This window comes from Bombina bombina, chromosome 4, assembly GCF_027579735.1.
Source record: "Bombina bombina isolate aBomBom1 chromosome 4, aBomBom1.pri, whole genome shotgun sequence".
Lineage (NCBI taxonomy): Eukaryota > Metazoa > Chordata > Amphibia > Anura > Bombinatoridae > Bombina > Bombina bombina.
This window is the reverse complement of record NC_069502.1, coordinates 537,766,471-537,780,525: the sequence shown is the minus strand read 5'-3', so window position 1 is coordinate 537,780,525 and position 14,055 is coordinate 537,766,471. Positions and strand designations below refer to the sequence as shown.

Genomic DNA, 14,055 nt, shown 5'->3' with positions numbered 1-14,055 from the left:
TAGGCTCAATTAACTAAATATGTATAGCTTAGAGGAGAGAAGGGAAAGAGGTGATATGATAGCAACTTTCAAGTACGTTAAAGGACTTAGTAAAACTGAGGCTGTGGGTATTTTACATAAAATGGAAAATTCAAGAACAAGGGGTCATGATCTCAAGCTGAAGGGTAGTAGTAATTTGAGGAAGCACTTCTTTACAGAAAGAGTGATTGATTTATGGAATAAACTTCCTCAAGAGGTAGTAGCGACAAACACTGTGGGGGACTTTAAAAATGCATGGGACAAGCATAAGGCTATCCTACAAAATAGATACATTTATAATGTTAGCTAATAGCGGGCAAACTTGCTGGGCCTATGGCTCTTATCTGCCGTCAATATCTATGTTTCTATATTCCAGTTTACTGCCCCTTTAAGCAAGGACTTTCCAGATGCCAGGAGGCATTTATCTAAGATTTGTACATCTGCATAAAATGTTATACACTCAGGCTAAGATTGCTCAGTGTTTGAAATTACACTGTTCAGTTGACACTACAGCTGACTTAATTTTGAAATACATACAAACAAGCCTAAATCCTGCATTTATAGAACCAGATTTAATTGTATGGGACCTAGTTCCACAGCTTGTGGTTTCACCAAAACCATATAGAGTACAGCATTTGTACACCAGAATTGAAGTGGTGCTCTTGGTTGGGGAAAATGGGGGGGGGGGGGGCAAACATATGTCAACCTTTTAAAAGTACTTTTCTTCATCTACCCATTCTGACAGATCAATAATGTACAATTTTGAATTCACAGAAGTATTTTTGTTTGCACATTTACAAATATTATTCTTTAAAAAGTGATCTCTTAATTTCTGCAATTTTTTATCATGCATGTCACACATTGTTGATTTAGGGGATGGCAATGTGCAGAAATTTTACCTCCTGTGAGTGTTTCTGTGGGTGTCAGTGTTTATGTCTTTGAGCTTTTGTTGGTGTCTCTATGAGTGTGTATGTATTTTTTTTCTGTTGATGTCTGTGAGTGTGTATGTCTTTGTGTGTTTTCTGAGGCTGGCTGCGAGTGTGTATGTCTTTGTGTGTTTTCTGAGGCTGTCTCTATGGGTGTTTTCTTGGGTGTATGTGCAAGTTTGTGTCTGAGATTGTGTGTGTGTGTGTGTGTGTGTGTCCATTGTCTGTTCCTTTTTATGACATTTTGGCCTTACTACTGATTATTCACATCTTTCTACAGACTTTGAGACTAATGAAACCTTTCTGGAAGTCACCAATTCACCACTTAACCTTTAAATTATTGTTTAGGCAATTCAGGGCCCTTTCTTTCAGCCACTGCATGCTGTTGTCATCATATAGTTGGCATCTTCCTTGACAAAAAGATAATCATAATTCCAAATTTTGTCTTGTAAATCTCTTTTTTTTATTTTTACAAAACTGTAGTCTACCTCATTACTTGTCAGGTCAATGTAAACAAGTGCTGAGTGTCTGTGTGGGTGCCTGTGTGTGTCTGTGTGCTTCTTTGCGTGTCTGCTAGAGTTTCTATATGTGAATCCTTATGTGTGAGTGTGTGATTCAGTGTACAAGTGTGTTTGTGTGTTACTACCTTTACAAGATATCCAAGTCTGACTACACTTAAGAATAAAGTTCATATATGTTTTAGTCACTGGGTCCAAAATTGCACATGTCAAGGGGGGGGGGCTGATCAATGGTTAAGTAAGGGGCCCCAAAATTTCTAGTGGTGGCCCTGTCTGCCCTTATGTATATACAGTATATTTATTGAATTAGTGTAATTATTAAAATGTGTTCACCAGTCTTTTAAAAGGGTTTAAACCCACGCAATAGAATTATTAATTTAGCACAACAATACCTTTGGTGAATTAGTGATCTCATTGAAAGGTAACAAGTCCAGGCAATATATTTTTTCAAGAGTTTGCTCAATCACTTGTTCTTTAATCTCTGTGACTTTTTTAATAATGGTTCGTAATCTATACAGGAAAAAAAGAAAATACAAAGTAATGCAATGGATGTCTATTTAGCAAAACAAAAAACCTTACTATACAGCTTAATAGAAACCACTTTTAATTGTATACAGTTATAAAAGATACCTACGTAACTATTTTTTTTTTTGTTAATTAACTTTTCTTGGCAGCCAAAAAGTAATATATGTACTGTATGTACATTAACAGTGGCATGTACAAAAAAAAGACAATTTAAACAGAAAAAAACTCTGCTCTGCCTTTAAATGTTCTTCTTACACTCAACAATAATATTAGTTTACGCAAAAGTCTTTAAAAAACCATTTTGTCTGGGCAACATTCCAAAGTAAAGTGAAATTTTATAATAGACCTGGTGATGCTTAAATATTCTGCTTTTTGTTCAGATGAACTTTATTGAATCTGACCCAATGTCTCTTTAACAGCAGTAACTACCAGGAGGTTTAGTACATTGTCATGAGCCGCCTGTATGCATTTACAAAAGTCATAAAATAAAAGTATCTGAACATCAGACAAGCATAATAATTACATTATATTTTGGGTCTCACCTTTTGACAGCAGCATTTGCCTGATGAAGAAGACCTTCTATATTAACACTACTCCAAGACAATGTGGATAAACCAGGTTGAAACTGGTGATTAAGTCTCTCTAGGTGAGATGTAAAGAGCAAAGCAAGGTTCTGAGGGATCATGTTTTGAAGCTTCTGGTATTCCTGTACCACATCCTCCAAATCACTCTTGTACATCTTAAATTTCTCTGCCTTAAAACAAACATTTAATATAAAATATGAGACATATTGTCAATATAGGTTGTGTGAAAAAATGAAGTTACAGCTGTTTATTTTAATTTTGAAACTAAGAGGAAGTGCATAACTGGTGTGTGTGGGATAGAAGCCTAAGTGGTTGATAAAGAACACCCCACGGCCCACAGGTCTGTCAGTGACATGCTGCACAAGCATAAAAATAAAGGTGTTTATTTTACATTATAGGCGAGCCAAAAAAACTGTAATACATATTGTATACTGGGTAGTAAGGCTGTATTGTAGTGTATTTAGTGGTTATGCCATAGTGCTTATGCCATGCTGTAGTGTTCTAAGTGGCAAATGCCATGCTGTAGTGTACTGGGTGGTAACACTCTGCTGTAGTATACTGGGTGCTAATGCCATGCTGTGGTGTACTGAGTAGTTATGCCATGCTGTTGTGTACTCAGTGCTAATGCTCTGCTGTAGTTTACCGAGTGGCCATGCCATGCTGTTGTGTACTGGGGGTGCTTATGCTGTGCTGTAGGGTACTGGGTACTTATGTTGTGCTGTAATGTACTGGGTGGTTATGCTGTGCTGTAGTGTACTGAGTGGTTATACCAAACTGTACTGAGTGGTTATGCCATGCTGTAGTGTACTGAGTGTTTATGCCATGCTGTAGTGTACTGAGTGGTTGTGCCATGCTGTAGTGTACTGAGTGGTTGTGCCATGCTGTAGTGTACTGGGTGGTTATGCTGTGCTGTAGTGTACTGAGTGGTTATACCAAACTGTACTGAGTGGTTATGCCATGCAGTAGTGTACTGAGTGTTTATGCCATGCAGTAGTGTACTGAGTGTTTATGCCATGCTGTAGTGTACTGAGTGGTTGTGCCATGCTGTAGTGTACTGAGTGGCTGTGTCATGCTGTAGTGTACTGAGTGTTTATGCCATGCTGTAGTGTACTGAGTGGTTGTGCCATGCTGTCGTGTACTGAGTGGCTGTGCCATGCTGTAGTGTACTAAGTGGTTATGTTATGCTGTAGTGTACTGAGTGGTTATTTTATGCTGTAGTGTACTGAGGGGTTATGTTATGCTGTTGTGTACTGGGTGCTAATGCCATGCTATTGTGTACTGGGTGCTTATGCTGTGCTGTAGTGTACTGGGTGCTTATGCTGTGCTGTAGTGTACTGAGGGGTTATGTTATGGTGTTGTGTACTGGGTACTTATTGCCATGCTGTTGTGTAATGGGTGCGTATGCCATGCTGTATTGTACTGAGTGGCAGGGACATGCACTAATAGGAGGCAGGGGAGGCAGTGCCTACCCTGCCATATGTGGTCAAAGCTTAATTAAATTTTAATTAAAACAACAACAAAAAGTCCCAATTTCCCCCCCCCCCCCATTTTCCCCCTATGTAAAGCTATGGAGAGGCAGGTATAGGAACGCTTCTCTCCATTGCAGTACATGGGTCAAAGGAAAAGCTGTGCTGCAGCGCCACCTGTGTTCTGTCAATATATTAGCAGCAAAAATTGGGACTAATAGGAGGCACCCCTCATGATGCCTCCTAGCAAGTGAAGGATATATAGATTAATCAGAATGAGGATGCAGTGAGCAGGGTCATGTGATACAACTGGAAGCTGAGGTAGCCTAAGAACAGATGACACCAAGCAGAAGAGTAAAGTAGTATTCTACATCTCTTGTGATTCACAAATTGTGTTCAGATACAGATCATTAACAGGGGGGACAGTAAGTTAACATAGCCCAATACTTACAGGAAGTCAAAGGGTCAATTCAAACTTAAATCCATAATTTAAAACCCAGAGTTTGAAGTTCAGTGTGCAGTGTCCACATTATTTAAACTAAAGTTTTTGACATTGAATATTGCTAAGCCTCCTTTTTTCAAGGTTATTTGATGTAATTAGGTACAAACTCCATATATGTTATGTCTGTTCAGTCAGAGGATGCAGTATCTATTTTTATTTTTCTCTGTGTCTCCATTTATTTAAAGACTGCTGTTAACTTGTAATTCACAAATCAATTGAAAGCTGTTGCATTGTGTTTTTAATATGTGCTGCTTTTATACAAGTTTATATTAATAAAAAGGAGATAATGAGTCATTTAAAAAATATATGTAATTATTGCAGTTAAATGTTTTTAGAAATAATGCCACTGTAAAGTAACTGGTTAAACACATAGTTAAAGGGAGACATTTAAAATTAAACTTTCATGATTGAGGTAATGCATGCTATTTTAATAGACTTTTCCAGTTATTTATATTTTGAAAATTAGCATCAACTGTTACTGGCCCCATGTCAGCAAATCAAATTAGTTTTTGAAAGGAACATGAAAGTCATAATTAAATTTCCATCATTCAGATAGAAATTGCACACAAAAAAATAAAAATAAACTTTCTATTTTACTTTTATTATTATGTACTTCATTCTTTTGGTATCCTTTGTTGAAGAGCATACCTAAGTGGGATGTGCACGTGTGTTTCTTGAACACCATATTGCAGCAGCAGTGTTGGCAGTATTGATCACTTGTCCATTGTGTAAAATTTGTATGGTAAATTATTTCTATTTTTACAATACAGTAGTGAGTAGAGAAGAGATTGTGTATCATTCTAATTGCTTAGTAATTGGCACTGTGCCCCATAATTGAGTAAGTGGGTATGTGAGCAGAGTGTGTGTGTGTGTGTGTGAGTGTGTATGTGAGCAGAGTGTGTGTGTGTGTGAGTGTGTATGTGAGCAGAGTGTGTGTGGGTGTCAGTGAGCAGAGTATGTGTGCTTTATTCTCCAGGTAATCAATACATTTCCGATGAGCTGGTGCTTTAGTGCAATGTTTCTCAACCATGGTCCTCAAGTACCCCCAACAGGCCAGGTTTTTATTATAGCTGAATCAGTGCACAGGTGAAAGAATCAGCTAATTAGTAACCCAGTGGCTACTAACTTGCTCTCACCCATCAGCAGATTATTTCACCTGTGCACTGGTTCAGCTATCATTTAAACCTGCCCTGTTGGGGGTACTTGCGGCCCTCTGTATATGTGTTTATCCGGCGTATCATATCTAGTGCCTCATCAGCCTCTGACCTCACTGCACGTCACTGCTGAGTGGTTATGCCATACTGTTGTGTACTGGGTGCTTATGGCATGCTGTAGTGTACTGGGTGCTTATGCTGTGCTGTAGTGTACTGGGTGCCTATGCAATGCTGTAGTGTACTGGGTTCTTATGCAATGCTGTTATGTAAATAGTGGATCGGATGTGGCATTGTGCATGGATTGGTGTGTATTAATAGTGTGTAGTGTTTTTTGCTGGTAAGTAGTGACTTGATGTGCAGTTATGATGTGTAGTATATGCTGTGCTCGTGTGTGGTTAGTGCTGCATTGTTATCTGAGCACTGGATGTGCTGAGCTAGTGTAATATATTAAAAGGGACATTCTAACCAAAATTGGAATCCACATGGATGCATTACAGTTTTGAATAGAAGCATTTATGTAATATACATGCATTACCAAAAATGATTCTAATAAAAGCTATAGCTGTTTCAAAAGTGTATTTAAGTATGCACTGTGCACCAGCATTTTGAACGCAACACTTGCTCAGAGAGCCTAAAGATCTAGTACCACCTGGTAATGATTTAATTTGTTAATTGCTGACATGATACAAGCCCTACTGGCTCTCTGAGCAGCTTCAGTATTTAAAATGCTGGTGCACTGAGAATATCTAGCTATGCTGCCTTCACGTGCAGATAAAAATGCTAACACTAAAACAGTGATAACTTTTACTAGAAGTATTTTTGCCAATACATGTATATTGCAAATATGTTTATATTTAAAGATGTAATTCATCTAGGTGCATTTAAATTTTGATCGGAATGTTCCTTTAAGATGATGAATCAGGTGATTTTATAAGGTGGCATTAGGTTGTGAAGATGTGAGCTGGTGTTTGATCAGTGCATGTAATACAACGGTGTGATCAGGCTGGATGCGTGTATGGTCAACTTAAAGATGTGTAATATATACTGTTCTCTTGAAGGCTAACCAACATTCCACACAACATAATCAATCACCTCCAAAGAGCTTGGGAAAGCACCAAGAGTACAAATGGATCATTAGAAAACATTTAGAATCAAAGTGTTGTGGTTTTGAACAAACCCTGATAACACTGTGATGAATAAAGATACTTCAAACAAAAACACAATTCAATTGGGTGTAGTCCCCAAAAAAGAAAACTAAAAAGGATCACATATTCTTTTGTTTGTGATATCTTACAAACTTCACATCAGTACTGGAAGCTAATGATTTCTGTGTATAACTCAATAACATATTGACTGCAGAAATATATATTACATGTTGAGTTTGACATACAAATATTAATATACCTGCTGCAAAGCCTGCATTGCTGCTTGTGGAACATTTATGCCAAGTCTCATCAGCCATTTAGTCTCTTCAAAAAGATGAATTACTCTGTAATAATTATATATATAAAAGCAAATCAAACATATATTAGTTGTTCAATTTTGTTGATAAATGTAAAGGACTCTTTTGTGACTTTTGCAGAACGGTGTAAGTTTTGAAGATCTGTACTTACCGAAGGTCTGTGTTGACCTTTATTTGCTGTGTATTAGGATCTCGGACAAGTAAGGCAAAATTGAGACCACTAAGTCTCTTATCTACCTGTGCCTTCCACTTTTGATACCACAAATCTTCATAGCCAACCAAGGCTGTGGCTATTCGATTGTACAGCTTTACAGTTGTTGAATAGGATAGGCTTGTTGTCAGAATTCTGATATCTTTGAAGATCTAAAAAAAGAAGGTTGTAGAAATGATATAATCAATTAACTGTTTTTTATGGACCTAGGTATCTTACTGTAGAAGCCATGAATTGAAATGTCATTATGGTCACACGAAAAAGCTGATTCAGAAGAGTATGTTTTGTGACTCAATAAATGCAAATGCAAGATTTAAAGACCATTGAAGAAAGTATTTATTTAGAAGTAATTGTGAGTGATTTTACCTTCATTATTTTTTCAATTTTCAGAAACAACTTTCTAGACCAGATTATTGCTCCAACTGTGGGCGGCACATTTCTTGGAAGAACAGGGTCATCCTGAAAGAGGAAAATACTAATATTACACTAGAAAAATACTGGATAGAATAATTTATTCAAATATTAGTCTGTGGTTAATATGTAGGTGTATTTTAACTAGACATGTGCGTTTCGTTTCATTCCAAATTGAAATTCAGCCAAATTCGCCTAATTCGGAGATTTGAAATGATTCAAATTTTCGAATTACCCTAGCAATGAAACAAAACTAATCCGAATGCATTTGTAACAAATAAATCCGAATTAGTTTGGATTTATTTGTTACATTAGAATGGCCATGGACTAATCTTAAATTTAGTGAGATTTAGTTAGATAAAACATTGAAATAATTCCGTTTGTGTAACTTGGAACCATCTGAATCAACATAACACATACCGAATTTACTAATTGAATCCGAAACGAATACATCCGGATTTATTCGAATCCGAATGAATCCGAAACGAATACATTCAAATGTATCCGAATTTGAATCGATCCAAAACGAAATTAAAAAAAAACTTAAATTATGCTTACCTGATAATTTTCTTTTCTTCTGACGGGGAGAGTCCACAGCTGCATTCATTACTTTTTGGAAATACAGAACCTGGCCACCAGGAGGAGGCAAAGACACCCCAGCCAAAGGCTTAAATACCTCCCCACTTCCCTAATCCCCCAGTCATTCTGCCAAGGGAACAAGGAACAGTAGGAGAAATATAAGGGTGAAAAAAGGTGCCAGAAGAACAAAAAATTTAAGGCCGCCGCATGAAAAAACACGGGCGGGGAGCTGTGGACTCTCCCTGTCAGAAGAAAAGAAAATTATCAGGTAAGCATAATTTAAGTTTTTCTTCTTAAACGGTGAGAGTCCATAGCTGCATTCATTACTTTTGGGAAATCAATACCTAAGCTATAGAGGACACTGAATGCAAAACGGGCGGAACAAAAAAGGCGGCCCATTCTGAGGGCACCACAGCCTGATATACCCAAACTCCCGATAAAAAAAAAAAATGCACCAACAGATGCAGAAGGGACAAAAAAAGGAAGAGGACCAAGTAACTGCCCCTCAGTTATAACCATAAATATCCTAGCTAGAGACCACTCAAATCACTATACTCAACTGAGCACAAAAGCCTCTAAGGAGACAAAAGTCCTGCTGACTCGAAGCCCGCCAAGGAAAACCTCTCCAAGACCAATAGGAAGGGGGACACCAAAATTCTCCACCACAGACTCCCAGAAGAAGAAGGAGAATAATAATCAGGTAAGGAAGTCCAAAAGGACCACCCAAACGAACCCCCCAAAAAGAAGGAAGAACCCCTAGCATGACTCAAAAAGAGCGTACTACAAGGCTGTATAGGACAAAGTTGAGTAGAAAATACTCTACCGACAGAGTAGAGCAACGGAAGGAAAAGTTCCCTGACCACCTCCTACATGGATCCAAAGGAACCATTATAAAGCCCTAACCGGAACCGAAGGACTAAAAGGACGAAAAGCAGAAGCGCTATTCAGCACAAAGAAACTAAACACCCGAGGGACAAAAGCAAAAACCCCAGGAGTAGAACAGACAAAACAGATCGGAATATCTGTTTACGCCCCAGTCGAAAACCACAGACTTCCATTTGATAGGTGGTCCAATTAAGCATCAAGCCTACAAAAACTAGATGACAAGGTAGTCATAAACTTCCTGGGAGAGAAAAAACTCTGAAAACAGTGCAGATCAACTCCCCCCCTACCAGAAAACAGGGAAGGGAGGACAGCACCCTACCCAAGAATGAAAAACCAGCAACTTGCAGAGGAAGGTTCCACTGTGAGGCCTCCCACATAAGAAAGGAGCACTCCTTATGATACTCGGTCAATGCTCAACAGAGCAGTCAGAATTCCTGACCCCAGTCCCAGCACCAAAGCGATTGGTAAAGTCCAAAGGACAAGGGAGAACAAAAATTCCCCGAAACGACCAGGCCCAGAAAACAACAAATCTCTAGCCACGAGATCCCCAGGAAAGGAAGAGGAAGAGGCACGAACCCCCAGAGACTAGCTCGGGTTCCAAGATACCTATCCACAACTCCCTTCAGAACCGGAGGGAAAGGTACACTCAACCAAGAGAGACCCTCGACTCACAACTATCGCAATAGTATGCAAAATGAAAATTCAACCTTCCAGGAGGACACAAACTCAAGACGTCCTACACGCCAAACAGGGAGTGAACTCACTGAACTTCCGAGATCAGAGGAGGAGGACAACCTCCGGAAGAGCAACAGGAAGATGCAGCAGGGAAATCGAAAAATCCAAAGCTTGCGAGCACACATGCAAAGCGCAGTAGCTGCAACTGGTCTTCCAACTGCAAATCCGCTAGCGACAATTAAGGTAGCCTAGTAGGGAAATACCCATTTCGCTGGAAGGAATAAAGGGAAGCGAACCTGTTACCCGGCCAGATCCAAGTCCATGAGATCTGGAAACAGAGTAAACAAAATGCACAGTCAAAGATAAGGACAAGATTAAAAGACCGGACACCCGGAACCCAGAGCCGGAGCCCAACCATATTACCCTGAGGAATATCCACAAGATTACTCAGTCCGAAGATGACCTTGCACCAATGATAATGCAATTACAGCCATGCCCCAACGGGGTCTGAAACGCTGATCTCTCACGTAAGTATCCCAGATACTGAGCACTCATTCCCAAATGGTCTCTCGGATACCCACCTACCAAGTAAGATGAAGGCAGGACCCAAAAAGAGATCAGAACTCAAAGTAGAAGTAATCTTCATTTGAGAGAATATGACAGTCTCTAACGATCCACACTAGATCAACCATCGGGAGCCCCTATGGCTCAAGTAATTGATGAATGAACGAGGATCCTAAAACTCCTAGCAGGCGACAGAACCAAACCGAATCGCCCAAGCAGGGGCACCGTGCATAAGTAAAAGAGACAACATACAATCCCCCAGATCCCAAAAATGATAGGATCAGAAGAGGATATCTCAGGAAAATGGACCCTAAGGCCCGGATTTCCTCAGGCAGACGACAGGAAGACTGAACCCAAGGAAAGGGGAAACGAAATACACAACCAACCTCGACCATAAGGAAGAGATACTGTCGAGAGAGATCAGAACTAATCCGAACATGCAATCCGGAATGAAGTACCATAGAGGAGAAGAAAGCACCCCCTAAACCAGGTACGGAAGATCTCTATGGAGTCATCTGAACCCCCTCCCCTATTGAAGGGGAGAACCAAAAGACCTCAGGAACCTTCACGTATACTGTCATAGCAGGATCCGTAATCCCAGCTATCCCTGCCAGCTATGCAGGGACAGGACACCTAGGACTGAGAACATCAAGCAACTGACGCCCCACCCAGATGAATAAACGAGTACCAGCCTGAAATCTAGGATTGAAGGGCCTTCAGAACTTGTAAAAACAAGAAAAACAACCTCTTAACAATAAGTAAGCAAACTCAGTACCCAAACAGGACCAGCCTGTTGACAAGGGCACAACGTGTCTGATATGGGCCCCTAGGAACTGAGAAACTAGTACCAACCAGGACCGGCCTGATATACAGGGCAAGACAGAATGGTTCAAGGCCACTGAAAGGTCTAAGCCCTAGCAGGGCTAGACTAAATAAACAGACAAATAGTAGACATGTAGGCTCTGAGATCTAAACCATGTCTCAACTTTGTTTCCTTGAGGTTTTTTTGTTTGTTTTTTTAAACTTCCACGGAAGTATAACTATCGCAACCACAAAATTGCTAGTATCAAAACCCAGAGAAGAAACATTTTCCAAAAGGGAAAAACTATAACAATCTTGAGCTCATAAAAAGAAATAAAATACATCCTAACCGAATAAAAATAAAAGAAGGCAGCACACGCAGGTGAACACCCAGCAAGAAAGGGCACACTAACAGGACCAGCCAGTCATAGACCCGATTCCTCCAAAAGCTCAGAACTGGGAATGAGATACACAAAAAAAAAGGGAGACGACAAGGAGAAAAATCTCCACTCATCTAACACTGCTTGCCGTCTGGAGCAAAAGACTGAGGAACCAACGACTCGTCAGAATTGGGCTCCTCTAATGCTGTCAACACATGCCTCAACAGGAAACGAAGGCACACCAGTCTAAAGTGAAAGGCAAGACTCACCCCCGTGGGGCATCTGATGACCCTGGCCCTGAAGACTGTATCCCTGAAGCCTCAGGGGACACCGCTTTCCCAGAGGGCTGAACCGATACAGACGATCCCACGCATGACGGACCCTGGTTAAAAGAACACAAATAAGATATTCCCGGAAGATGTAAGTGCGCCAACACCATAGATATGGCCATGCGGAACCGTGCAGTAACCTCTGGAGGAAACAAGCCACCTTCCGGAGAAGGGGTAACGGCAGTTGGGAAACCTGCCTTTGTAGTAACAGAAGGTTCTAGGGAGCGCGCCTCACAGGAAACAGAATCCTCAGGGGCGGATGGCTCAGTGGACTCTAAGCTCTCCAAGTTGGGAGAAAAGAGCACTCTAAAACGGCATACGGAACATAACTGATGGGGCTGGATCACCCGGGCCCCTACATATTTTTCGCAAGAAGCAGAATCTGAATCAGAGACATTCGTCTCCAAAAAATCAGAATCCTCCATAATTTGAATATTGGAAATTATGGACAATAAAAAACAAACTGCACCTTACACCCCCAATGGCTGGGGCACTCACCACCTCCTATGACCCAGACAAGTAGAGAAAACACAGACTCTCTCCGCTGCCACACGGTCAGGAATACGGAAATGGGAAATAAAAAACCTGACCACACCCAGTCACGAGGTGCACCATGCAGGCCAAAAGAAAAAGCGTGCCAGTCCTCAAGAACTGCGCAGCTCAAAAAGGCCGGTATGTTCCGTAAAAGCCACGAGCCCGAGCATTACTACACAAAAGCAGTCAGAATCACATAACAAACATGATTAAAGTCCCACACTCTTCAATACCCCCCCTCAGGAGATATTAACCCTTGATTCCATAAAAATAAAGGAGTCCCACTGAGACCCTGTCTACTTCATTACATTACATTCCCACATTGAAAAGGAAAATTAAACGATCTTACTGGAATCTACGCTGTGGAACAGTAACACGGCCCTTCAAGTGTGACAGATAGTAGCGACGCTTCTGACATGGACTTGAGTGAAGAAAGCAGGCAGCGAAACTCGTCAACGCTAATTGCTTATAGAGCTGTCAATATGAGTCAAGATGGTTTCGCAGAAAGACTCTCCCTGCATCTCCGGACTCTGACTTTTATCCATGCTCTCACTGAGAGGCTGACAGGACTACTTAAAACTCCAGTCCCATTTCAAAGAGTACTTACCTCCCTAAGAGACTATCTTGAATCTTCTGACACTTCTCTGCCAACCTCCTGTGATGAAAGGCAAATAATGACTGGGGATTAGGGAAGTGGGGGAGGTATTTAAGCCTTTAGCTGGGGTGTCTTTGCCTCTTCCTGGTGGCCAGGTTCTGTATTTCCCAAAAGTAATGAATGCAGCTGTGGACTCTCCCCGTTTAAGAAGAAAATCTGAATCGGTCTGAAACGAAACAATTTTTTCCAATGTGCACATGTCTAATTTTAACAGCTATATTGGTTATTAACAATGTGTAAAGTTTCAGTGTCTATAAAGCAATGGTGTCACCATGTTGTAACCTAGGTTTCAATTTCTGTAAAGGCCAATCAAGGACAGTTATAAAGTTGTCACTGGAGTGTGCAACCAATAACGGTGTAGAATGTAGATGTGTTCAGTCTGTAGTCGGCACTTCCAATTTTAACAGGAATTGGACGCCCACAATTTTCAGAATTAAATTACAAGAAAAAGCAATCAAATAAAAATTATATATCAAATATTTTTTATACTTTATATAATGAAATAGTTAATATTGCAATATTAAAGTGTTTAAAATCCATTTAAGTGCAACTGAAAGAGATTAAAATTGATTAATGTGGAAACATTTATAAATGGATCTTTGCAAAATATTCATAATATGTACATCACATCCAAACGCTGTCAATATTTCTATTTCTGCATCAGTAAATGATGTAACTGTCAAGCTCACATTAAACTATTTAAAAGGGCACGAAGACTCCACATGATTAAGACAAAGGAAAAAGCGTTTCAATTTAAAATACCTACGAGGGAAGTAGTGATGTAAGGATTTATATATTTCTTTAAAGTTATCTTTCATCTATACCATCAGTAAGTTAGGTTTTTATTTTAGGAGAAACAGTTCAAATATATTATAT

At 40.0% G+C, this 14,055-nt stretch overlaps 1 protein-coding gene across 1 annotated transcript in view; it reads right to left on the bottom strand.

Annotated features, from left to right (window-relative positions):
• LOC128657631 (uncharacterized) overlaps positions 1-14,055 on the bottom strand; it is a 524,168-nt gene that overhangs the window by 399,663 nt on the left and 110,450 nt on the right. The window contains exons 16-20 of the mRNA XM_053712016.1: positions 7,733-7,825; positions 7,307-7,518; positions 7,098-7,182; positions 2,530-2,741; positions 1,855-1,972 (exon numbers count right to left, since the gene is read on the bottom strand). Of these exons, the coding sequence (XP_053567991.1) occupies positions 1,855-1,972; positions 2,530-2,741; positions 7,098-7,182; positions 7,307-7,518; positions 7,733-7,825 (720 nt within the window). The remainder of the gene's footprint in view (positions 1-1,854; positions 1,973-2,529; positions 2,742-7,097; positions 7,183-7,306; positions 7,519-7,732; positions 7,826-14,055) is intronic.